Consider the following 27,131-nt stretch of genomic DNA (forward strand, 5'->3'; position numbering starts at 1 on the left):
GATGGTTATACTGATATATATAATAATAATTACATAATTATAAAAACCTAAAAACTGACACTGGTGTATAATCTGTGTTTCATTTTGTCTAGTCTTGTCTATAATCTATGTAGAGATTTCTGAACATATAAATTTATCTTCCATTCTCAGTGATTGAGAAGACAAGAAAAGGAATAGCTGCATACAGTTTATTACTTTAACTCTGGTGAATCATCAGGGCTGTTGATTTTTAAAGTCACTGTTCTTCACACGAGTGGTCTGCTAACTGTATTTTAAAATGTGTCCATTAGAACAGAGGATAGTCCCAAATCCAGGAGACTGGCCTTCCTGACGACGTGGAACAGGAGGGACCCAGACCCAGGTAGAGGTCATTTCCCAGCTTGTGTGTGTGTGTGTGTGTGTGTGTGTGTGTGTGTGTACTAGTGCTGTCAGCGTTAATCTCGTTGAAATGACGTAGATGCCATAACCGCATTAACACAGCAAATCTCCTTTAGCGAGTGAGGGGCTGGACGGCACTAACGCATTGACCTCGTGCAGCCCCACGCACAGATTTGCCACGTTGACATCATTTTAACGAGATTAACGCTGACAGCACTAATATACAGCGGAACCCCGACTTACGAAATGAATTCGTTCCTGAGGGTCTTTCGTCAGTCGAAGATTTTCGTAAGTCGAAGCACCCATCGCGCCTTTTGAGTGAACGATAGGCTATAGGCTAATTGCTAACTGCAACAACAATATGTCGTTCAAATGGAACAGCGAAGCGCATATACGAAAGCCAAGGGGGTGATTGATGATTCGGAAGGCATTGTAGGCATTCTGGGCTCAGCCAATCAGAGCCAGCGAATTTCATTACGCAGGTATTTTGCCGTAACACGGGCAGAAATATTGCCGTTAAGTGCCTTCGTAACGTGAATTTTTCATTAAATGGGGTATTCGTAAGTCGGGGTTCCACTGTATATGTATATGTAATTATGTAGCAAAGAACTGAAAAAATCTGAATTGAATTGAGAAGTTATAGGTGACTGAGTTGATCATACAGACAATCGGTCTTAAAGGTGCACCCTGTTTATGCATCTTCTGTAAATCATACATATTTGGTGCAGCTTCCCCTGGGTATAGCCTGTGGTATGAGGTCCGGTCAACAGCATTGCCTTGTTCTAACTGCTTCAGACAATCTCTTACCCTCATCCTGTAACCACTACCTGGGTCTCTTTTTTAGGGGCTCATAAGTATTTTTGTCACTTAGCAGTGACAAAGTTTTCTTATCATAGTCCTTCTGGTTTAGCAAAGCCATGCACCAACTTTTGTCTGCCAGAAGGATGAAAATGTTGTTGTCATTACTAAGTGATGTGACTGCTTTCCTCTCCTTCATACTCATGTTGGATGCTCAGGGCTTTTCGTTGCTGAGACAGGCCGACATCCTCGGGGTGGCATCCTTGTCTCTTCTGGCCGCTGATGACACACTCTGTATTTTGCTGGTGTTTCTGTCACACAACAAGTTGGCCAAACGTCTGTTGACAAGTGTTTTCAGGTGTTTTAAGTACAAGTACCTAGCCATGCACTTTACCTTTACAAACATTTGTGAAAGAAATGGTTCTTCTAAAGAGCTGTCATTGCATACCACCACTGCAACAAGTCAGTTCCTGGAATTTCTTCCCTCTTAGATATTCCAGGATTAACTGTAAGTTGTATAATTGCAGAGTGGAAGCATTTAGCAACCACAGCAACTCAGCAATAAAGTGGCAGACGACATATACCGTATTTCCCGGACTACAAAGCGCACCTGAATATTAGCCGCACAAGCTAAAATCAGGGGAAAATCCTGTTTTGTACATACATTAGCCGCACCTGACCAAAAGCCGCAGGTGTTTCAATGTTGACTTATCATATGTAAGAGAATATGCACAAAGTGAATTGTCAGGAAAGAGATGGCTGTTTGGAGACACACCCCTTTTATTAATATTTTGAAAAACAAGTTATGGGTACATATTTGCACATGTAGTACATAACAATAACCTACAGCACACCAGAAAAATAGATTCAGCCTACCTTTTAGGCTCAGGTGCAGTGACACGGCTTTAACAAGAAGAAAAGTCAGTCATTCACCATCTTTCTCTTCTTCCTGCGCTCTAAAACCACCAAAGTCCTCTTCTCCAGTGTCGGAAACGAACAGGCTCAGGGTGGCTTCGTCATCCACTCTCCGCTTCTCTCCTTCGTTGTCACTTTCAAAACCAAAGAAATCCTCGTTGTCAGTGTCAGAGTCGAACACCCTCAGAAGGGCCGTGGCGGTGTCCTCCTCTCCATCATGCAGCAGTCCAGCCCTTCAAATCCGTTGGTGATCGTGGATGTTTTCACACTTTTCCACGCTGTCAGAATCCACCGGTGGAGTTGAGCATAACTTGCTTTTCGCAAGTTTATCGCTGCTGGTCATCCACGACTCCCGCTGAACGCGTAGCGCTACTTTGAAGTTTGTTTTTCGCGCTACTTGTACGGCACTATGTTGCCTGGCGGATGGACATGTGACCAACATACCACTCTTGAACCCCGATCCTTCCGCCAGGCAACGTAGTGCCGTACAACAGCGGAACAAACAAAACAAATCGTCTTACGATATCACAAAAATCATGGACAATCCATAGAAAAGCCGCACCTGACTAAAAGCCGCAGGGTTCAAAGCTTGTGCAAAAAGTAGCGGCTTATAGCCCGACAATTACGGTAGTTGCCGAGTAGCGTTGTTTATTGCTGAGGCACATGATACTTAATAGCCTCCAGTTACTCGATTGACTGAAGAGTTCAAATTCTCCTCTGGTGTTAATATCAGCGCAAACGTGTACACCTGGAGCATCATTGCCAAGACATTCCTGTAGGTGGGCCATTAGTTACCCAGTGCTTTTGTGTATGTAGTATAGTATGTGGTTAAACTGTATCTTCCTGTGTGTGTTTGAGCAAATTTGCTATCTGTGGCTCTGTTCTTTTAGTGTGTGCAATAGAGTTCCCTGATGTTCTGCGTGATTCACTGGAATTGCTCTACTTGAATGACAACCAGCTGGAATGTGTTCCCCAATCAGTCTGTGGTCTGCACAATCTCATTGAACTCTACCTCTCAAAGTAAGTTCCCCTGTCTGTCTGCCAACACCCACCTGTCCTTCCTCATATTTCACACTGTTGTTATTGATTCAATTTTTAAAAAGTTACAAACCTCAAAATTGTTTTTTTTGTTAACAATATATGGGATGTGCAGGTCAGACACTGCAGTTACAGACCAATTTTTGCGGGTGGTTTATCCTTCAAGCTCGGGTCCTCTACCAGAGGCCTGGGAGCTTGAGGGTCCTGCGCAGTATCTTAGCTGTTCCCAGGACTGCGCTCTTCTGGACAGAGATCTCCGATGTTGTTCCCGGGATCTGCTGGAGCCACTCGCCTAGCTTGGGAGTCACCGCACCTAGTGCTCCGATTACCACGGGGACCACTGTTACCTTCACCCTCCACATCCTCTCGAGCTCTTCTCTGAGCCCTTGGTATTTCTCCAGCTTCTCGTGTTCCTTCTTCCTGATGTTGCTGTCATTCGAAACCGCTACATCGATCACTACGGCCGTCTTCTTCTGTTTGTCTACCACCACTATGTCCGGTTGGTTAGCCACCACCGTAGTCAAAGGAGCTTGCAAAGAAAAGCGTCTGGACTTCTTTAAGTTGCTTGAAGACGTTTCACCTCTCATCCGAGAAGCTTCTTCAGTTCTAAGGTCAAATGGTGGAGAGTCCCAGATATAAACCTAGTGGGAGTGACCCCCCACAGAGGGACAAAAGGACCCCCTGATGATCCTCTAATCGCCTGAGCCAAGGTGTGAAACTGGCCGTGGGTCCCAATCAGCCAGAGTTTCGGGTGTGTTCATTGTGAAACCTGGCCCCACCTTATCATGCGAATTCCTGAGGTCAGATGGCCCAGGATGTGAGTGGGCGTTAAGGCGTCTGGGAGGGATCTCAAAACTGGATTATAGATGGCAGAGAGTTGGTGTCGTAAACCCCGCCTCTGTTCAAAGATGGTCGCTCACAGTGCACATAGATGCTTCTTTCACTCCTCTTTCAAACCATCTGTCCTCTCTGTCCAAAATGTGAGCATTGGCATCCTCGAAAGAGTGACCTTTATCCTTAAGATGCAGATGGACTGCTGAGTCTTGTCCTGTGGAGGTGGCTCTTCTGTGTTGTGCCATGCGCTTGTGAAGTGGCTGTTTGGTCTCTCCAATGTAGAGGTCTGAGCATTCCTCGCTGCACTGTACAGCATACACCACATTGTTAAGTTTGTGTTTTGGCGTTTTGTCTTTCGGGTGAACCAGTTTCTGTTCTGGTTGCTGGGTCTGAAATACAGTGTTTCTCAGACACTCACATCCTGGGCCATTTTCCCTCAGGAATTCGCATAAGGTGGGGCCAGGTTTCACAATGAACACACCCGAAACTCTGGCTGATTGGGACCCACGCCCAGTTACACACCTTGGCTCAGGCGATTAGAGGATCATCAGGGGGTCCTTTTGTCCCTCTGTGGGGGGTTTCTCCCACTAGGTTTATATCTGGGACTCTCCACCATTTGACCTTAGAACTGAAGCAGCTTCTCGGATGAGAGGTGAAACGTCTTCAAGCAACTTAAAGAAGTCCAGACGCTTTTCTTTGACTACGATGACCTGGATGACTGAGAACCTTCACAGACATTTAGCCACCACCATTTTGTCCGTCTGTATCTGGAAGTCCCACAGGATCTTAGCTCGGTCATTCTCCACCACCCTTGGGGGCATCTCCCATTTTGACCTCGGGACTTCCAGGTTATACTCGGCACAGATGTTCCTATACACTATGCCGGCCACTTGGTTATGGCGTTCCATGTATGCCCTGCCTGCTATCATCTTGCACCCTGCTGTTATGTGCTGGATTGTCTCTGGGGCATCTTTACACAGCCTGCACCTGGGGTCTTGCCTGGTGTGATAGACCCCAGCCTCTATGGATCTTGTGCTCAGAACTTGTTCTTGTGCTGCCATGATTAGTGCCTCTGTGCTGTCTTTCAGTCCAGCTTTGTCCAGCCACTGGTAGGATTTCTGGATATCAGCCACCTCCTCTATCTGCCGGTGGTACATACCGTGCAGGGGCCTGTCCTTCCATGATGGTTCCTCGTCTCCCTCCTCTTTCTTGGGTTTCTGCTGCCTGAGGTATTCACTGAGCACTCGGTCAGTTGGGGCCATCTTCCCAATGTATTCTTGGATGTTCGTTGTCTCATCCTGGACTGTGGTGCTGACACTCACCAGTCCCCGGCCCCCTTCCTTCCGGTTAGCGTACAGCCTCAGGGTGCTGGACTTGGGGTGAAACCCTCCATGCATGGTAAGGAGCTTTCTTGTCTTTATGTCAGTGGCTTCTATCTCCTCCTTTGGCCAGCCTATTACCCCAGCAGGGTACCTGATCACGGGCAGGGCGTACGTGTTGATGGCCCGGATCTTGTTCTTACCGTTCAGCTGACTCCTCAGGACTTGCCTGACCCTCTGCAGGTACTTGGTGGTTGCAGCTTTTCTAGCGGCCTCTTCATGGTTCCCATTCGCCTGCGGGATCCCCAGGTACTTGTAACTGTCCTCTATGTCTGCAATGTTGCCTTCTGGTAGTTCAATCCCCTCAGTTCTGACTACCTTCCCTCTCTTTGTTACCATCCGACTACACTTCTCCAGTCCGAACGACATTCCAATGTCATTGCTGTATAGCCTGGTAGTGTGGATCAGTGAATCGATGTCTCGTTCACTCTTGGCATACAGCTTGATGTCATCCATGTACAGGAGGTGGCTGACAACTGCTCCGTTCCGTAGTCGGTATCCGTAGCCAGTCTTGTTAATGATCTCACTGAGGGGGTTCAGGCCTATGCAGAACAGCAGTGGGGACAGAGCATCTCCTTGGTAGATCCCGCACTTGATGGTGACTTGTGCTATGGGCTTGGAGTTGGCCTCTAGTGTTGTACGCCACATCCCCATTGAGTTCCTGATGAAGGCTCTTAGGGTCCCATTGATCTTGTACAATTCTAGGCATTCCAGGATCCAGCTGTGGGGCATTGAGTCATAGGCCTTCTTGTAATCAATCCAGGCAGTACACAGGTTGGTCAGTCTGGTCTTGCAGTCCCGGCTGACTGTCCTGTCTACCAGTAGCTGGTGTTTTGCGCCTCTGGTATTCTTGCCAATTCCTTTCTGTGTCCCGCTCATGCATTGACCCATGTGCCTGTTCATCTTAACCGATATGATGCCTGACAGGAGCTTCCATGTAGTACTGAGGCAGGTTATTGGTCGGTAGTTAGAGGGGACCGGTCCCTTCTTGGGGTCCTTGGGGATCAGGACCGTCCGACCTTCGGTTAGCCATTCCGGTGTCTCTCGTCAACTAGCAGCTGGTTCATTTGTGCTGCCAGACGCTCGTGGAGTGCAGTCAGCTTCTTCAGCCAGTAGGCGTGAACCATGTCGGGCCCTGTTGCTGTCCAACTCTTCATACTGGAGACCCTTTCTTGGATATCTGCCACTGTGATGGTTACTGACCCTGTTCAGGGAGGTCGCTGTGGTCTGCCCTCAGATCCACTAGCCACTGAGCATTGCCGTTATGGGTTGCGTCCTTCTCCCATATGCTCTTCCAGTATTGCTCCGTCTCCAGCCTTGGTGGTGCTGTTCTCTTATTGTTCCCTTGCCACTGGGAGTACACCTTTGCTGGTTCTGTGGAGAACAGCTGGTTTATTTTCCTGCCTTCTATCTCTCTGGTGTACCTCCTCAAGCGGCTGGCCAAGGCTGTGAGTCTTTGCTTGGCAGTTTCCAAGGCCTCAGGTATGGACAGCTTGCTGTATTTCTTAGGCACCTTATTTGTCGCACCTTTCTGCAACTCCGTTAGTTGGCTAACCTCCCTCCGTGCTACTTTGATCTTGCCCTCTAGCCTCCTTCTCCATGGAGGGTACTGCCCCTTGTGGCTGTTCAACTTGTAGCCAAGCATCTCACTGATCACTGCTGCCGTATTGTAGATCAGCTTGTTAGTGTCGGTAATCGTGGTTGTAGGTATTGCCCGTAGTGCTGCATTAACATCATCTAGCAGACCTTCTGAGGGTACTTCACGTAATCTTGGTAACCGGCTACGGGGGATCCAGGTTTCAAGCTTGGCCATGATCCTATCTTTCAGGTCAGTTCCTCTCGCACTCAACGATCCTTCTCCTATCGCACTTGGGGCTATGTACCCAATCTCGGGTGGGGGTGATGATATCTCCCCCCTGACCTGGCGTCCTGACTCCTCCTTGCCGTAGCATTTGTGTTGCCCTCTTTTTGCTCCACACATGAATCCAGTTCTCCTCCTACAGCTGTTTCTAGTTGTTTCATCCAAACAGCAAATTTCTCAATGTCATTTATTCTGAAGAATGTTTTTTCTATATATTTGGACTTTCACAGGGGGATTCAGTGGCCCATTAGGTTCTATCGTTGATGTTTCTCATCTATCTATCTACACATTTATATATGTATACATGTGTGTATATATATGTGTGTGTATATGACTAATCTGACTAATGTAGTTTCTCTGGAATCAGTAATCCTGGAATCCGGGAGCTTCCAACAGAGCTTGGTCAGCTCTCCAGTCTGTGGCAGCTGGACATCGAAGACCTCAACATTACTAATGTTCCACATGAAATAAGAAAAGAAGGTATTTCCACCTGCATTTTCTGTTCAATGACTGTGCCTAATCGAGGGGTTTGTATGTGCCGGCTTCTTTTTTTGGTTTTTTGTTTATAGTCTGTTGTTCATAACATTTATATTGGTTCTTACCTCATCATATATTGCCTTACAAACACATGCAAGGAGTAAAAATTCAAAATTACTTTTTTAAAAAATGTACATGAACAATTAAAAAAGTTAGCATAAGTTCTAAGCATTGCATTTAAAAGTAAATTGAAGTGTGCTGGGTTTGTTACCAGCTGTTATTTCCTGTCATTGTGAGATGTGATCATATTCTCTAACGCTGGTATCGCAGGTCCTGCATCGGTCCTGGCTTTCCTCCGGGCACAGCTTCGAAAAGCAGAGCGTTGTAAACTGTTAAAGATGCTGGTGATTGGTCCACCACGGCAGGGCAAGTCAGCCCTCCTTGAGGCTCTGCAGACTGGCAAAGCCTCCCCCTTCACCCCAGCAGAATGTAGCATCTCCACCTCTGTCTGGGAGCTGGATAAACCTAGTGGAGGCAAGAACAAAGTGAGGGAAACAGACATTACGTAGTATTTATGCACGCACACACAGATATTTCTATTAATCATTTTATGACCCTTATATGGTCTAAATTTTAGAGATAAAAAAATCTACACATTGCACTGTGGTCAGGGACCCCTGCAACTACTCGATTACGCTCTTAAGCAAGGACAAACATCTCTCCACTCAAAGTCAGTTTGCATCTTTGTGGAGAAGGATTCATACTGTGCTATGATTAGCTTAAACACTACCATGAAAGAAAATCATTTCTGACATGACAAGAAATTCTTTGGACTGTTAAACCAAAGGGGTTGGGGTGGGTACAAAAATACATCATCACCTATTCTCAAATTCAGTTCATGCTTTAAAGTTGACCTAGCTCTCATTTTGCTGCCCACAGAAAGACTCTGTGATTTTCAATGTGTGGGACATTGGTGGTCAGGCCAGCATGTCCACAGTGAACCAGTGTTTCTTTACTGATAAGGCTTTGTATGTGGTCATCTGGAACCTTGCAATGGGAGAGGAAGCTGTGGCCAACCTGCAGACATGGCTGCTCAACATAGAGGTAATTTTTTTCTTTATTGCAATAGTGAGAGATATGACAATTCACACAGGATGTTTAGGCTGGAGGCGCATGAGGGAGATTTGTGTAAAAGTGTGGATGTCATAGAGCAGCAATATGTAGGAACATGTGTAATCTCTGCTGAGCATGGCGTGGAAGTCCAGAGGTCGAAATTAGATACCCCTCCGAGGGTAGCTGAGAATAACCAGACTAAGATTCTGTGGGACTTGCAGATCCAGATGGGCAAACTGGTGATGGCTAACCAACCGGACATAGTAGTAGTGGTGGACAAGCAGAGGAAGAAGGGTGTAGTAATAGATATAATAGCTATACCACGTGATAGCAACAGCAGGAAGAAGGAACATAAGGGCTGAGAGAGGAGCTCGAGAAGATGTAGAGGTGAAGGCAACCGTGGTAGTCGGCACACTCAGGGCCGTGACCTCCTAACTGGGCAAGTGGATCCCCTGGTGAGATCCTCCCCATTTTTATTTTCTAAAAGACTCAAGTCGTTGGGTATAAGAACCTGATGAGCTTTCTGTAATAAAAATATGTGTGTGGTAAGAGTGAGTGGAAGGTGTTCCGGTTTAAAGAAACAGAATTTTGTTCTTTGACTAAATAAACGAGCCACATGGCAGTCGTGTTAATGGAAAGAATGTTGCTTCCATCACTTCTGAAATTGTCTTTTGAAGGATAGTCTCTAATTAGGCTTCCTGGATTTTTTCTGTTTGTTTTTTTTGACCACAGTGAAATGTTTTCCAAGTTCTTTGTCTTTTGAGTTTTAGCTATAAAAAAGAAGAACAGAAACTTTACTCCAGACAGACATGTCAGTCAATGTAAATCTGTCAGACTAGTGACCCCAGCAACAGCAGAGCTGCGTATGGTGTGTTGATTCCAGGTTTAGTTAGAGCCCAAGATCTTTAACAAATGTATGTGGCTTGGTGCATGAATTGATCTTATATAATAAACTGACATCTACCATGAAAAAAAATCCAGTAGTAGTGATGATTGATATTAAACTAATAGAATAGATACACCTGTGACACATCGGTATTCATTCTCTGTTTTACAAATCAAATCTTCAGGTTATTTTGTCATTTTTATGCTGTCAGTTATTATGTCTTTGCTTGTGTGCTGTATTCTACAGGCTCGGGCCCCTAACTCTGCAGTGATTGTAGTGGGAACACATCTGGATCTTATTGATACCAAGTTTCGTACGGAGAGACTGGCGACACTGAGGGCTTACGTTTTGGCTCTGTGTCGATCCCCATCAGGGACTCGAGCTGCTGGTTACCCTGATATCACCTACAAACACTTGCAGTAAGTACACATTTAACTTTTCTATTGCTTATTAACATTCGACTTCCATGCCAGTATTGTTTTTGCTCTGTTTACTTCGTGCAAATTACAGACCATCTTACAGATCATCTCTTTTCGGAGTATTTATTCTTTTGTGTGTTTGTATACGCGTGCGTGCTTTTCTTGGTTTTCAGTGAAGTGTCCTGTAAAACTCTGGAGGGATTTGATGGTCTAAAGATGCTGATCTACCAAGTGGTTCTCTCCATGAAAGATAACAGCAGCTTAGCCTGTGGTGGCAAACTGCTAGGCAGACTGGTAAGCAAGCTAATGGTAAATGGCCTGTATTTATATAGCGCTTTACACATCCAGTCATCCACCCATTCACACACACATCCACACACTGGTGATGGCAGCTACATTGCAGCCACAGCCACCCTGGGGCGCACTGACAGAGCGAGGCTGCCGGACACTGGCGCCACCGGGCCCTCTGACCACCACCAGCAGGCAACGGGTGAAGTGTCTTGCCCAAGGACCCAACGACCGAGACTGTCCGAGCCGGGGCTCGAACCGGCAACCTTCCAATTACAAGGCGAACTCCCAACTCTTGAGCCACGATCAATTATAATCATGTACATGCAGAGACAGTGTTGCACTTTGACCCTTCAGAAATAGTGTTTGCTTTCTGTATAAATGTATAAAGTGTTTTTAAGAGTTATTTTAAATGACCTAGCAGTGGGAGACTGATATAGTAATCTTTATAACCATGTGTTTTGTCAGCAAACTCTATGCAGAAGTTTTAATTATTTATTCACTTATAATAAACATTATCTCCCAACCTTAAGCGCAAGTTCTTGTGAGTGCGATAACCGGTGAAGGAAGTCACCTAGAATTTTCAAATTGATACCATCGTTGTGTCTACTAGGAGACTGAGGGGGTAGCACAGGTGGTGCCAGTATTGTATACAGTGGGGCAAAAAAGTATTTAGTCAGCCACCGATTGTGCAAGTTCCCCCACTTAAAATGATGACAGAGGTCAGTAATTTGCACCAGAGGTACACTTCAACTGTGAGAGACAGAATGTGAAAAAAAAATCCATGAATCCACATGGTAGGATTTGTAAAGAATTTATTCGTAAATCAGGGTGGAAAATAAGTATTTGGTCACCTCAAACAAGGAAAATCTCTGGCTCTCACAGACCTGTAACGTCTTCTGTAAGAAGCTTTTCTGTCCCCCACTTGTTACCTGTATGAATGGCACCTGTTTGAACTCATCATCTGTATAAAAGACACCTGTCCACAGCCTCAAACAGTCAGACTCCAAACTCCGCCATGGCCAAGACCAAAGAGCTTTCGAAGGACACCAGGAAAAGTATTGTAGACCTGCACCAGACTGGGAAGAGTGAATCTACAATAGGCAAGCAGCTTGGTGTGAAAAAATCAACTGTGGGAGCAATCATCAGAAAATGGAAGACATACAAGACCACTGATAATCTCCCTCCATCTGGGGCTCCACGCAAGATCTCATCCCGTGGGGTCAAAATGATCATGAGAACGGTGAGCAAAGATCCCAGAACCACACGGGGGGACCTGGTGAATGACCTGCAGAGAGCTGGGACCAAAGTAACAAAGGTCACCATCAGTAACACACTACAACGGCAGGGAATCAAATCCCGCAGTGCCAGACGTGTTCCTGCTGAAGCCAGTGCATGTCCAGGCCCGTCTGAAGTTTGCCAGAGAGCACATGGATGATACAGCAGAGGATTGGGAGAATGTCATGTGGTCAGATGAAACCAAAGTAGAACTTTTTGGTATAAACTCAACTCGTCGTGTTTGGAGGAAGAAGAATACTGAGTTGCATCCCAAGAACACCATACCTACTGTGAAGCATGGGGGTGGAAACATCATGCTATGGGGCTGTTTTTCTGCCAAGGGGACAGGACGACTGATCCGTGTTAAGGACAGAATGAATGGGGCCATGTATCGTGAGATTTTGAGCCAAAACCTCCTTCCATCAGTGAGAACTTTGAAGATGAAACGAGGCTGGGTCTTCCAACATGACAATGATCCAAAACACACCGCCCGGGCAACAAAGGAGTGGCTCCGTAAGAAGCATTTGAAAGTCCTGGAGTGGCCTAGCCAGTCTCCAGACCTCAACCCCATAGAAAATCTGTGGCGGGAGTTGAAAGTCCGTGTTGCTCGGCGACAGCCCCAAAACATCACTGCTCTCGAGAAGATCTGCATGGAGGAATGGGCCAAAATACCAGCTACTGTGTGTGCAAACCTGGTAAAGACCTATAGTAAACGTTTGACCTCTGTTATTGCCAACAAAGGTTATGTTACAAAGTATTGAGTTGTAGTTTTGTTATTGACCAAATACTTATTTGCCACCCTGATTTACGTATAAATTCTTTACAAATCCTACCATGTGGATTCATGGATTTTTTTTTTTCACATTCTGTCTCTCACAGTTGAAGTGTACCTCTGGTGCAAATTACTGACCTCTGTCATCATTTTAGGTGGGGGAACTTGCACAATCGGTGGCTGACTAAATACTTTTTTGCCCCACTGTAAATACAGGCCTCTGTATAAACTTTTTATGACAATTTTAAAGTGATAGCATAGGGTTCTTATTTTACTTGAAAGCAAAGTAAATTTGTACCACTGTTGTCTCCTCCAGATTCCCAGAAGCTACTTGGCACTCCAGGAAATAGTCATAGCCGAGAAGGAGAGGCGACATTCCGAAGGAGAGGTCCAGTACCTAACTGATGCACAGCTAAATGACATCATTGAACAAAACCCAGGAAGTGACATCAGAGATTACGAAGACCTGCAGACTGGTATTATGACAGCAAGCATTTGAAATGTGGAAATCATTTATGAAAATTCGTACATTTACATTCTTTATTTGGGACATTTTTCCATGTAATGTGATGAGCCAATACAGAGTCACCAGTCAGTGAGTGGGTGGAAGGTGTCTCCTTCAAAGCCATTGAATAAAGTCAGCCAACAACAGTGAACATAACAGCTGTGTACATTACCATATCAATGTTTTTGGTAACATCTCCTAACATTAAGTTGCCACTTAAAGAGATTCCAAAGAAGTACTCCGTTTTAATGTACAAAACAAAGCCTTATATATTTTTCTGTGTGCATAAAACTAGAGATAATCCAGTTTATTTACATGGACACTTTGCTGCCACAACATTGGAAACAACTTTATTTATTTGTTTATTGAACCTTTTGACAAATGTAAAAAATAGATTAAATATTTTTGCACATATGAGTTTAAATTTGTATCATATTTGTTACCGCCAGCATTTTTTACAATTGATTTCTTGTTTTAAGGAGCAGAAAAATGACAATGATCATGTAGAGGTCTCAAAAACTTGTATCAAATATGATACACATACAGGATTATGCATTTAAGCAAGTGTCTATGAGGACGCCTTTGCTTTTAGAGCAAACCTCCAGAATCAATTAGCTCCTCAGTCCTTGAGTTCATTTTCACTGCTTTGTTGGTTTAAGAAAAATATGATTGTTTGGAACTTGTAACTTAGAAACTATGATCCTTAAGTGTGGTGTATGTTGTCAACATATAGAAGTACTGTATAAAGCTTTGAAATGTCACATTTGACCTTTTCAAGGACCGTACGTTATTCAGAAAGTCAAAGTGAGAATAATGCTATGCATAGATGCACAGAAACAGTTTCTTACTGCCATTGTTTGTACATATTGTACATATTTGAACATATTGGGATGTAGGGAAGACTAAATGGAGATTCTTATTATACGTAGATTTTATTTGATATTTTTTACCTTGGTCAAACTTTCATTAATTCTACTGCCTTTGCTTTCATTGGCAACATTTAGGAAACTCAGTTCTATTTGGTTTTATTTATATCGTGCCAAATCACAACAGCAGTTGTCTCACTGTGCTTTATATGGTTACATAAAGACAACAATGCAGAGAAAATCCCCAACACTTGAGGACAAAGACCCAGACAGAGTTTTAATTTATTTTAAAGCCTGATGCTCAAAAACCTGTTTTATTTGTTCTCATCAGTCGTCCTCCTGGGCCTTACTTAGAATGTCTCAGACTTTTTATCTGATTTAGTGCTCAGCTAAGATGCTTTTAAGGTGATTTTAACATCCATGAACATACTAAAATGTTCAGTTTCTATCTCAATGTCAGAACAAGATCTAGAACGTGATTAAAGTGGGTGGATTGTGAGTCTTTACCAGTAGGCAATACAGAGCTTAGATGGAGCCGATGGGTGAGGGGATTAGCTCAGTACCAACTACCTGGAAACCTTCCAGGTGTCTTCCCTGCCTCTGCAGATAGAACAGCCACACCTGTTAACAGCAGCTCCCCTCTAGATCAGTGCACTTAGTAACTAGTTGGGTTCAATTTAGTGGTTTGGAAAACGGAGCCCCAAGGGTCTAATACTTTCAAACAGCTGGAGTAACCTGTGAGAGCTGTTCATACTAATGTAGATTTTCATGTTTTTACCCTTACTGTTAAAGTGTGCTCAACTCTTTGGCTGATTAATAAGCTGGAGTGGAAGATTGCTGCCCCTTGTGCTCACTTCTGTGTGTTGGTGGTCTGGGAGCAGACACAGTGTCTATGGGGATGTGGTTTGGGGGTGTTACTGGTTCACTATAAATATCACATTCAAGCTTGCATCCCAATATAATGTGACCTCTAATCTTATTTTTACATTTCACATCTGCCTCCTTTCAAGTTGACTCAACAGGTCTTTAAAGAAAGTCTTAAAGGGAGATTTAATGAGCTGCCTAGTTCGTTAGAGATACACTGTAGTATAACGTTATATAGCAGTCTAGGCAGAGGTTTCCACTCTAAATGCTGCTTATTTGTGAAGCATCACCACATCGATGTGTTATTTCTTCATTGTTTCTTTCTTTTTCTCCTTTCTTCCCGACAACCAGCGATCAGTTTCTTGATAGAAACTGGAACCTTGCTCCACTTTCCTGACACCAGCCATGGGCTTTGCACTCTCTACTTCCTATGTCCCGTGTGGCTGTCGGAATGCTTGGAGAGGATCGTACACCTCAAATCCTCTCGATATATAGCAAGAAATGGAGTGATCCAAACTGAAGACCTCAGGGTGAGACTTGCCTTTCTGTTGTTTTGTGTGTTGAAACTGGTGTTTTGAAGTCATATCTATTGTGGTATCTGTTGTGCAGATGCTTTTGGTAGGAACAGGGTTCACACAGCAGACAGAGGAACAGTATTTCCAATTTCTGGCCAAGTTTGAGATTGCCCTGCCTGTGGCCAACAACAGGTAATTTCTTCTCTCTCTCTTTGCAGTAGTTACTCATTACAGGTCCTAAACAGCTCTGAGGAAACATTGTCAAATGGGCAGCAGGAGGATTGTATGATATACAACTTAAAATTATTATCCTCCTATGACCTGCGTCCACATATGTGGACATCGGATTTTGGGTTGCCTAGACCAAAACACTAAATTTTGCTCTACAAGGGCCTGATATCCACTTACGAGAACGTCATACTACCACTGTCGTATCGTAATTTAAAGCTATTGTCCTCTTATGTGGATCTCATTTTTCTTCAAAACAAAAATCAGGTTAAAAAAAATCACATAATTCTTTGTTTTTACATTCATCAGGTTGCAATCAGAGAAATTAGAAAAGCTGCCATGAAAGAGTTCAGGTCTCAGGAGGTTAAAGGAAGATAAAGCAACTTGTGATGTGATTGACAAGTTGCTCCTCTATGAGAGTGCAGTGTGTCTCAGTACATTCTCATACACCGGGAATATTTGTTTTCCTTTTGACCTCTTACAGCTATCTGCTGCCCCATCTACTTCCCCCTAAGCCAGCCCTGGACATTCATGGCTTCCGCCAGCAGACCCACAACACCCTCAAACGCCTTTTCAAGATGAGCTTCGTTCCTGCTGGATTTTGGGAGCGTTTCATTGCCAGGATGCTTATAAGCCTCCAAGAAATGGACATGCAGGTAGTTTCTCTTCATTCTCCAATTTTAATTGAGAGTTTTTCACTTTCGTGGCCTAAAATGTTGCATCTATGCAGTCATTTGAAAGCAAAATAAAAAGCACCAGGAGCCGGCACAGCAGGAATTCTGTGATCTACAGCTTTACCGGATCACAACAGAGGAGCCGCTGTAGCACCTTTAGAGTCCGACGCAGCCAGACTATCTACTGGAAGGAAGGACTTCTCGTCACTTTCGATGGAGGTTACCTCAGGTAAGAGCTGGAGCCAGAAGATATGGTCATTCAAATATTCATTAGACAAATAATTAAGATTGGACGTACATGGTGGGAATTTTAAGGGCGTCGACCTTTTGCTGTAGTTTCTGAAATGATTCATTTGTAAACTCGGAAGTTCAAAGACAAATGTTTTATCAAATTTCTTTAACAATTACTGATATTATAGTCATCTCTATTATCATGCGTCTGTGTTATTGTCAATGTTCAGTGTTTTTTTATTATTGTTATTTATAGCTGAGATTGTGTTCATATGTATCACAGTACGTCTGAGTGCTTTTAATAATCAAAGCAAGTGGAAAATAAGACTACACGCTGAAGGGATGTAAACATTTTCTGTTTAAAGAAACTCTGAAATGTGAGCCACTACTTTCATAAACATTGGCCTAAAATGGAGAATGTGCAAAGGACGAATATTCCAGCTTTGATGCTGATTTTGAGCAGTGAGACATGGAAAAGCCAGCGCCTCGTCTTCTCTGCTATTTGAATATCCTTTGAGTTGATGCAGATACTTGTTTATGTCTGTGCAGTGTGGAGTCATCGGATGTTAACTGGAAGAGGAAGAAGAGTGGAGGCATAAAAATTATCTGTCAGTCAGAGACCAGGGATTTCTCTGCTATGGCGTTCATCACAGACCATGTCAACTCTCTGATAGAGCAGTGGTTCCCAGGTCAGTACACTACGTGCTTTTTTGCAGTACCCTAGCAGAGCATCAGCTCACAGTATGTGAATCCCCTGTATCAAGCTGTACCTGGTAGCATTGAAAATACCCACTGAAAAAGGTCTGGGAGGTCTGGATTCACTTGGCTCGCTTGGGCACAGCCTGAGGAAATGATATGAATCCGCTTCCCCGTAGGCCCACCACTTGGGAAGGGCGGGGGCAGACATTAGGGTTGGGTATATTGTATGCTGGGTGGCAGACAAAGTTGAGGGTGGGGGTATGTTAACCATGCTCTAAGCTAATGGAGAAGGAATCTGAGCTAATATAGGAGGTGGAGCAATGCCACCTGGATATAGTTCAACTTTCTTTCACAGATATAGTATCATAGTAGACTGCTGTGGATCCAGTGTTAGTTGGGATACATCAAAGTGTGACTGGGTACATGAATGTTATAAAAGGGGTTTAGGTGGAGAATAAATATGCTGTATGAATGTATGTGATGGGTGAATGAGACGTGCTGTACGAGTTCTTTTATTTGCTTTTATCCAGGGGTCTTCAACCTGAAGTCAGTTATGGTAAATGGACTGTTTTTTTAGAGAGCTTTACTACTCTATTTGAGCACTCAGCTTTACACAACTTGGCTCATTCACTCATTCACACCCACTCATGAAACCTGAGTCTTCTAGTCTACATGTCGAAGTGTCTTTGGGCAAGACAGCAAAGTTGCCTTTGATGCATACATCGGGGTGTCAATTATTTTAGTCATCGAGCAGTCTATCAATTATTCCATAGATTAATCAAGTAATTGGATAAGAAACACTTTTGCCTTTTTCCGTCTATCCATCCATTCTCTTCCATTTATCCTTGTCATGGTCGCCGAGGGGCTGGAACCTATCGCAGCCACCATAAGGCAAGAGACCCTGCACAGGTCGCCAGTCTAACACATACAGGGAGTGCAGAATTATTAGGCAAGTTGTATCTTTGAGGAATAATGTTATTATTGAACAACAACCATGTTCTCAATGAACCCAAAAAACTCATTAATATCAAAGCTGAATGTTTTTGGAAGTAGTTTTTAGTTTGTTTTTAGTTTGAGCTATTTTAGGGGGATATCTGTGTGTGCAGGTGACTATTACTGTGCATAATTATTAGGCAACCTAACAAAAAACAAATATATACCCATTTCAATTATTTATTTTTACCAGTGACACCAATATAACATCTCCACATTCACAAATATACATTTCTGACATTCAAAAACAAAAACAAATCAGCGACCAATATAGCCACCTTTCTTTGCAAGGACACTCAAAAGCCTGCCATCCATGGATTCTGTCAGTGTTTTGATCTGTTCACCATCAACATTGCGTGCAGCAGCAACCACAGCCTCCCAGACACTGTTCAGAGAGGTGTACTGTTTTCCCTCCTTGTAAATCTCACATTTGATGATGGACCACAGGTTCTCAATGGGGTTCAGATCAGGTGAACAAGGAGGCCATGTCATTAGTTTTTCTTCTTTTATACCCTTTCTTGCCAGCCACGCTGTGGAGTACTTGGACGCGTGTGATGGAGCATTGTCCTGCATGAAAATCATGTTTTTCTTGAAGGATGCAGACTTCTTCCTGTACCACTGCTTGAAGAAGGTGTCTTCCAGAAACTGGCAGTAGGACTGGGAGTTGAGCTTGACTCCATCCTCAACCCGAAAAGGCCCCACAAGCTCATCTTTGATGATACCAGCCCAAACCAGTACTCCACCTCCACCTTGCTGGCGTCTGAGTGGGACTGGAGCTCTCTGCCCTTTACCAATCCAGCCACGGGCCCATCCATCTGGCCCATCAAGACTCACTCTCATTTCATCAGTCCATAAAACCTTAGAAAAACCAGTCTTGAGATATTTCTTGGCCCAGTCTTGACGTTTCAGCTTGTGTGTCTTGTTCAGTGGTGGTCGTCTTTCAGCCTTTCTTACCTTGGCCATGTCTCTGACTATTGCACACCTTGTGCTTTTGGGCACTCCAGTGATGTTGCAGCTCTGAAATATGGCCAAACTGGTGGCAAGTGGCATCTTGGCAGCTGCACGCTTGACTTTTCTCAGTTCATGGGCAGTTATTTTGCGCCTTGGTTTTTCCACACGCTTCTTGCGACCCTGTTGACTATTTTGAATGAAACGCTTGATTGTTCGATGATCACGCTTCAGAAGCTTTGCAATTTTGAGACTGCTGCATCCCTCTGCAAGATATCTCACTATTTTTGACTTTTCTGAGCCTGTCAAGTCCTTCTTTTGACCCATTTTGCCAAAGGAAAGGACGTTGCCTAATAATTATGCACACCTGATATAGGGTGTTGATGTCATTAGACCACACCCCTTCTCATTACAGAGATGCACATCACCTAATATGCTTAATTGGTAGTAGGCTTTCAAGCCTATACAGCTTGGAGTAAGACAACATGCATGAAGAGGATGATGTGGACAAAATACTCATTTGACTAATAATTCTGCACTCCCTGTAGAGACAGACAACCACTCACACTCACATTCATGCAAACTCCACGCAGGAAGTCCCCGGCCAGGTGATGGAATCAAACTCAGGCAACAGTGCTAACTACTGTGCCACCGTGCTCCCCTTTTGTCTTTTTAAAGCGCCATAATAAATATTTAAAAGAGGAATGAGCTGTTCATTGGCTTCCATTTTAGAAACTGCAGTGACTGAAATTTTTACTGCATACTACATCTGTTCCCAAAAAATCTTTTATTGTATTCACGTGGCAAAATTTGTAATTTTAATTATAATGTTATATTTTCTTAAATATAGGCTTTCTGACATTAATAACAGGCAAGTTTTTGTGCTGCTGAAAACAAGACATTATGATGGTGTAGATGTTAATTAATATTAATAATGTCCAACCTAATAACTGTCAGTGGCTCAGTTTTACTGGCCCATGTGCATTATTGGCTTTTATTTTTTATATTTTTAAATATTAATGCAATTTCATTGATCCAATATTTTATATTAATTCACTTTCAATCTGAAAATCTTACTAAAGCCTTGAAATGAACATGGTCTAGTCCATCTTATATTCTGCTTAAGACTCAGCCCTGTTTGCTACACATATCGCTTCTATGTCAAATAGGACGGTTGCTGTCAGTATTCAGAAAGCTGTGTAATTTGAACATGGTCCATCTATCCATCCTCATCCGCTTTATCCGAGGCCGGGTCGCGGGGGCAGCAGCCCAAGCAGAGAAGCCCAGACCTCCCTCTCCCCAGCCACCTCCTCTAACTTATCCGGGGGAACGCCAAGGTGTTCCCAGGCCAGCCGAGAGATATAATCTCTCCAGCGTGTCCTGGGTCTGCCCTGGGGTCTCCTCCTGGTGGGACATGCCCGGAACACCTCACCCAGGAGGCGCCCAGGGGGCATCCTTAGATGCACGGACCACCTCAGCTGGCTCCTTTCAATGTGGAGGAGCAGCGGCTCTACTCTGAGCCCCTCCCGGATGGCCGAACTTCTCACCCTATCTCTAAGGGAGAGGCCAGCCACCCTTCGGCGGAAGCTTGTATCGCGGATACAAGCTTCCGCCGCTTGTATCCACGATCTCGTTCTTTCGGTCACTACCCACAGCTCGTGGCCATAGGTGAGGGTAGGGACGTAGATCGACCGGTAAATTGAGAGCTTCGCTTTTACACTCAGCTCCCTCTTCACCACGACGGACCGGTGCAGCGTCCGCATTACTGCAGCTGCAGCCCCAATCCGTCTGTCGATCTCCTGCTCCCTTCTCCCATCACTCGCGAACAAGACCCCGAGATACTTGAACTCCTCCACTTGGGGCAGGAACTCGTCCCTGACCCGGAGTGGGCACTCCACCCAGAACCATGGCCTCAGATTTGGAGGTGCTGATCCTCATTCCTGCTGCTTCACACTCGGCTGCGAACCGCTCCAGTGCGAGCTGGAGGCCCTCACCCGATGAAGCCAACAGAACCACATCATCTGCAAAAATCAGAGATGAGATTCTGAGGCCACCAAAGCGAAAGCCCTCCGCCACTTGGCTGCGCCTAGAAATCCTGTCCATAAAAATTATGAACAGAACCGGAGACAAAGGGCAGCCCTGGCGGAGCCCATCACCCACCGGGAACGAGTCCGACTTATTGCCGGCAATGCGAACCAAGCTCTTGCAACGGTTGTATAGGGATCGAATGGCCCGTAGCAATGGGCCGAACACCCCATATTCCCGTAACACCTCCCACAGGACACCCCGAGGGACACGGTCGAATGCCTTCTCCAAGTCCACAAAACACATGTAGACTGGTTGGGCAAACTCCCATGCACCCTCAAGTATCCTCGAGAGGATAAAGAGCTGGTCCAGTGTTCCGCGACCAGGACGAAATTGTTCCTCCTGTATCCGAGGTTCGACTAGCGGACGAACTCTCCTTTCCAGCACCCTGGCATAGACTTTCCCAGGGAGGCTGAGGAGTGTGATCCCCCTGTAGTTTGAATACACCCTCCGGTCCCCCTTCTTAAAGATGGGGACCACCACCCCGGTCTGCCAGTCCAGGGGTACTGCCCCTGATCTCGACGCAACATTGTAGAGGCATGTCAACCAGGACAGCCCTACAACATTCAGAGCCTTCAGGAACTCTGGGCGGACCTCATCCACACCAGGGGCTCTGCCACCGAGGAGTTGTTTAACTGCCTCAGTGACCTCGCCCCTGGAAATTGGCGGGTCATCCCCCTCATCCCTCGGACTTTGAACATGGTATCAGATTAATTTAACAGTTCATCTGCATGTTTTAATCCAACTTCTGGAGGCTTACGGCAGACCTTTCACTATGTAAAACAAGCAGCGATGATGGAGCAGCTACAAAGTTTGCTTTCTTCACGTCAATGAATGAGTCACGCTCGCTTTTTCCCTGTAAAGTTTTTAGTGGTGAGCACAAGAACAGCGTTGCTTTTTTGGATGCTTGAAACATGTTTTCTTTATCTCAACGGGAGCTCACCATCTCAGTAACAGGTTCGCCTCTTTGCTCTTTGTCAGAACAGAGTGTTAGTGCCGCAGACTCCAGCTCCTCGTCAAACTGTGTGTGCCATGCTGATTGTCACTGGTTCTGCTGTGTTTTTCTTTTTCTTTCAAACTGGGAACTGCGTGGGCTTCATGTTGTCAAACTTTTCATTCATAGGCTGATCCTGAATATGTTTGTACATATGTACGTAATACGTTATCGCAAATGAAGATGAAAGGCTCGCATCTGCATGGTTTAACACATCGGTGTGCTACAGAGCCTTGTCTCAAGAATTTTTTGTAATCGAATTATTCAAATTACTTGTGTCAGTGCAGCCCCTTAAAGAGTAAAAGTGTTTTGTGAATCCATGTGTGAATGGATGAAAGTGCTTTCAGTACTCTGTGTTGTGCATCAACTCTGATTTTCAGCCCTCTGCTACATCTGTACATAAAGTGAACATACTTTTTTTTTACTTTCTTCTAGCTTTGATTGGCAGTGAAAGTGATGGGAGTCTTCTTGTAGAGCAGTATGCCCCTTGTTCTCTCTGTGCCTCCCTGGGCCAAAAGAATCAGGTTGAGTTCCCAGCCAATGAACACAGCAAGGATGGAGATGGTGTAAAATGTGAAGATGACAAAGGAAGAGAAGCAGGGGTCTATTATTTTAACATGGAGGACTGCGTACTGGCTGCAGTGGAGAAGGAACACATCGTGTGTCCTCTGCATCCCGATCAGCCAGTTCCTCTTCAAGAGCTGGTCCCAGAACTCTTCATGACTGACTTCCCTGCACGGTAAACTCTAAAATTTCATAGATTGTTTAGACTGAAACATATGAAATCTTACTCTGCTGGTTAATTGTGAGCTTGACTTTAAAGTTCCTCATCATTTAATTTCAAAGAAAAACATAGGCGTAAGGCAAGATAGCAGGACAGAAATCAAGGTCCGAGGGTAAAAGCCCTTCTTTAAGAAACTCTTAACTTTAATATGTTGTATGGTTAATATGTACACATAATAAATTATCATTTGTTTCTTTTTTTCTGGATGCCTTGTGAGCCAGATGTTTGATAGTAGTTTTGCATTATATAGTGTAGAATTCAAACCATATTTTGCTGGAGACACTAGAGAAAAACAACAAGAAAGTTGATTTTATTATTTTCTAAGTTATAATTAGAATACCACCTAGAAACTCCAGCATTTGAATGGAAATAGCATTTTCTTCGTTTTTGTGATTATAAAGTGCTTGTAGTAAAATGTTCTACATGCTTTATTTTGCATTATAGTGAAATATGACTATACACCATTCAGAAATTGTCACTAGTTGCCTTTTGCTATATGAAGTCGTTTTATTATTACACTAATTGCAAGTGGGTTCTGCAGCAGGAAACGAATCACAACACACCAACACACTACCTCTAAATAGCTTAAGAAAAACAAAATGAACACTTTGGAGTGTCCTTGTCAAAGTCCTGACCTGAGTCTGATTGAGATGCTGTAGTATGACCTTCATGCTTGAAAACCTGTCAGTTTATCGCAAATGCTTGATTGGAGTTGTTTGTTCTAACAGTGGCCCAACAAGTTATTGGGTTTAGGGGGCAATCATTTTTTCACACAGGGCATATAGGTTTTTCTGCATGCAACATTGAAGCAGCTCAGAGCCTAAGAATTTCACTCATGTGCCATTGTTACTTATATATGACAAATAAACGAACAGGGCAACAGCTAGTGGTGCAAGCAGTGGGATTGTCTGGAAAGACGAGGCTTGTCATCACTGGAAACTATCTCAATGCAGAGAGCTATCGAGATGAGATTTTGGAATACGTGGCAATCCTATGGCACCACAGTCTGGAATCAAACTCCATCTTCCACGATGACAGCGTTCAACCAAGCAGAGCAAGTTTTATTAGAGACTACTACCAGAATTTGGGAGTGGAAAGGATGGAATGGCCTGCCTGCAGACATGACCTCAACCCCATTTAAAACTTGTAGGATCAGCCTGGGTGTGCTTGCTGTTCATACAGAGTGACCAACAACACCACACTGGCTGACTTGTGACAAATGCTGGTTGAATAATGGGATACCAGGTTGCTGTGGCCGTGTGGTTTTTCCATGTGCTACTGAGGCGCCTGTTTGAGGCGCCTGCCCTCCCTGGGGCCAGCTCCCCCACTGACCCCAGTAAGCACCCCCACACTCCGCAACCCGCCAGGGAAAGGGGGCCCAGGCCCATCCGGACCGGGGCCCAGTTCAGCAGCGCCGCCCGGCCCCACAGAGCCCGGGACAGCCCACCCGACCCCACCACAGAGAAAACTGCACCCACCCCATCCACTCATCTTCCAGACTACACAAGACAATAGACGCCCAGGCTGAGATCTTCCTCCACCTCTCCTGTATCTCCCCCTCTTGCAGAGTGAGTTCCTGAAGAGAGGAGACCTCCTGCAAGATGTAACAACCTCCCCCATCAGTTGAAGAGCCCCCCAAGTGGCTCGATGCACCGGCGGCACCCTGCGCCAGGACTGGGCCCCCATACGCCCACCCGCCCACAACCCCGGCAACACACCAACCAGGACCCAAGCCCCCAAGGCCCAGCCAGGGCCCCAGCCCAGAGCCGGAGCGCCCCCAGAACCCCACGCCCATTCCGGACCCACCCAGGGGCAGCCAAGCTACCAGGTCAGTAACCCACGTCTGTCAGCACAGACCCTCCCCTAGCCCCGCTGCACGCAGCCGCGAGGAAACAGTCACCTAAGAGCCAACAGAGCCCTTAACAGGCCATGACCGCAACCCCGGGTTGAGCCCTCCAAGGAAGATGCTCCTGGGGAACCCCCCGACGCCCCAAGCCTGTCCCTACCCCCACACCAATCACAACAGCGAAGGTGGGACTAAACTATGTTTGAGCTGATAAATGGTAGGTTGAAATCTCTAGATTATTGCGAAGTGCTTGTTCTACATCTAGCCTTGGCTAGACACCCTAGACACCCTCTTAGACATCCTGAGATAAATTGAAGCCTGTTGGCTAAGAAGTAGTGCTGAAAGTTAGGCAGTTCTAGTCCTCCTTTATCCTTGGTCCTTTGTAGTGTTTTTAAGCTTATACGTGGGGGTTTATTTTTCCAAAGGAATTTGGACATACATGAATCTAGAGATCTGAACCAATCTTGTGGCGGTTTAGTTGGGATCATTGAGAATAAATAATTTATTTTTGGTAAGACCATCATTTTTATAGCGGCAACCCTTCCCATGAGTGATATGGGTAGACATTTCCATCTAGCCAGATCATCTTCTACCTTCTTTAAAAGTGGGATATGGTTTAATTTAGTTAGATCTGCAAGCTTGGGAGAAACATTAATACCTAAATATTTTATATTTCCCGATTGCAGTGGTGTAGAAGAGGAATTATGGAGGGAGCAATTAATCGGTAGGACTGTAGATTTTGACCAGTTAATTGAGTAATCTGATATTCTTGCAAAAGAGTTTATCAATTCAATCACCCCAGAGATATTGGTTTGTGAGTTTTGGAGAAAAAGTAACACATCATCTGCATAAAGGCTGATTTTATGTTCTATATTCTTGCATTTTATGCCCTTAATTACTGAATTCTGTCTAATTGCTGCTGCTAGTGGTTCAATAAAAATTGCAAACAGTGAAGGGGAGAGTGGGCATCCCTGCCTGGTGCCCCTCAGGAGACAGAAGCTGGAGGATTTTTGGTCATTTGTTCTAACACAAGCTGTTGGGGAATTATATAATATTTTTAACCAGTTGATGAAAGAGGATTCAAAACCAAATTTGTGTAAAGTTGCAAATAGAAATTTCCAGTTAACTCTGTCAAATGCTTTTTCTGCGTCTAAAGAGAATATTGTAGTTTCTAGGTTTTTACTGCATGAGTAGTCTATCAAATGAAGTAATCTACGTGTATTTGTTGATGAGTGCCTACCTTTTATGAAACCAGTCTGGTCAGGATGAATTAAGAGGGGGGTTATTTTCTCTAATCTCTTTGAGAGAGCTTTGCAGATTATTTTAAGGTCTACATTTACATATCCAAAGAAAATAGTTGGTAGAGTGAAAAGAAAGAAAACACAAATAGATCAAAAACAGTGTTAAAGTACAGGGTAAATGATGATCACACAAAGAAATGAATCGAAAGCCATCAGAACACAAAGATAGCAATCTGGTAAAGGACCTCTAATGCAGAGCACATCAATTATACGTATTCATACTTGTGAACTGTCAGTACACTATCGTCTGATTGCTTAAAATATTTAAAGCAATGAAGTGTCACATGTGTATTGAAATGTGCATTTGTAATAATACTGTTGTTAATAACAATAATTCTTCTCTGTAGTACTTTTCATGATGTCTTTCCATTATAACTCTAACATGATGTAACTGCACATATACTAAATGGATATATAGCTGTTATGTTTTTTACCCCCAAAGTGAGCACTGTCCTCAAAAATCCATTATTGTTTTGGTTTCATTTACTTTGTTTCCCAATTCTGTGTAAGGACTAAGGTAGGCTCAATGTGACATGAGACTGATTATCCAGGTGAGACAGTGTACAAGCAAATGTCAGGTTTGGGACTTGATGATTAACAATTGTGCGTGTGTGTGTGTGTGTGTGTGTGCGTGTGTGCGTGTGTGTGTGTGTGTGTGTGTGTGTGTGTGTTAGGCTCTTTTTGGAGAAGTCCCAGCTGGAGTATTCTGAGGAGGAAAATGACATCCTTGGCCAGGGTGGCAGTGGGACCATTATCTATCGAGCCCGATATAGTAACCAGCCAGTAGCTATCAAACGCTTCCACTTCAAGAAGTGTCAACACCAGGCAATCAGCGAGACAGGTAGAGAAGCATTTCAGAGTTTTGAGTATATAGATTTTAACAAAATAAAAACATCTGAAATCTTACACTGAATATTTGGAAAGCAGATGATGGAAAATATTGCTGGACACCCCATGACATGATCCTGTCACAATACTTCACTCACGATAAAATGTTTTTGCCATTTTTAACACATTGTTTTGCTTCAAAATGGGATTTTCATGCATTCCAACACTATCACTAAAACCTGGTATTAGTGTTGGCATGAGACAGTTTTCTATCAGGCTGATGTCAGTCTGCAGCTGAATGGGCTGGTAAGTTGGCAATTACATGCAATTTTCT

The 27,131-nt window shown here is 44.3% G+C and overlaps 1 protein-coding gene across 1 annotated transcript in view; it reads left to right on the top strand.

Moving 5' to 3' along the window:
• lrrk1 (leucine-rich repeat kinase 1) overlaps positions 1–27,131 on the top strand; it is an 85,208-nt gene that overhangs the window by 34,180 nt on the left and 23,897 nt on the right. The window contains exons 12-26 of the mRNA XM_085350679.1: positions 291–361; positions 2,982–3,111; positions 7,571–7,683; positions 8,011–8,225; positions 8,620–8,784; positions 9,926–10,098; positions 10,272–10,392; positions 12,753–12,912; positions 15,023–15,201; positions 15,281–15,378; positions 15,899–16,070; positions 16,145–16,317; positions 16,869–17,008; positions 22,474–22,777; positions 26,644–26,810. Coding sequence (XP_085206805.1) covers positions 291–361; positions 2,982–3,111; positions 7,571–7,683; positions 8,011–8,225; positions 8,620–8,784; positions 9,926–10,098; positions 10,272–10,392; positions 12,753–12,912; positions 15,023–15,201; positions 15,281–15,378; positions 15,899–16,070; positions 16,145–16,317; positions 16,869–17,008; positions 22,474–22,777; positions 26,644–26,810 — 2,381 coding nt within the window. The remainder of the gene's footprint in view (positions 1–290; positions 362–2,981; positions 3,112–7,570; positions 7,684–8,010; positions 8,226–8,619; positions 8,785–9,925; positions 10,099–10,271; positions 10,393–12,752; positions 12,913–15,022; positions 15,202–15,280; positions 15,379–15,898; positions 16,071–16,144; positions 16,318–16,868; positions 17,009–22,473; positions 22,778–26,643; positions 26,811–27,131) is intronic.

Source organism: Diplotaxodon limnothrissa, linkage group LG1 (genome assembly GCF_057381915.1).
Source record: "Diplotaxodon limnothrissa isolate DT_005_m linkage group LG1, D_limnothrissa_male_GT1.1, whole genome shotgun sequence".
Taxonomy (NCBI): domain Eukaryota; kingdom Metazoa; phylum Chordata; class Actinopteri; order Cichliformes; family Cichlidae; genus Diplotaxodon; species Diplotaxodon limnothrissa.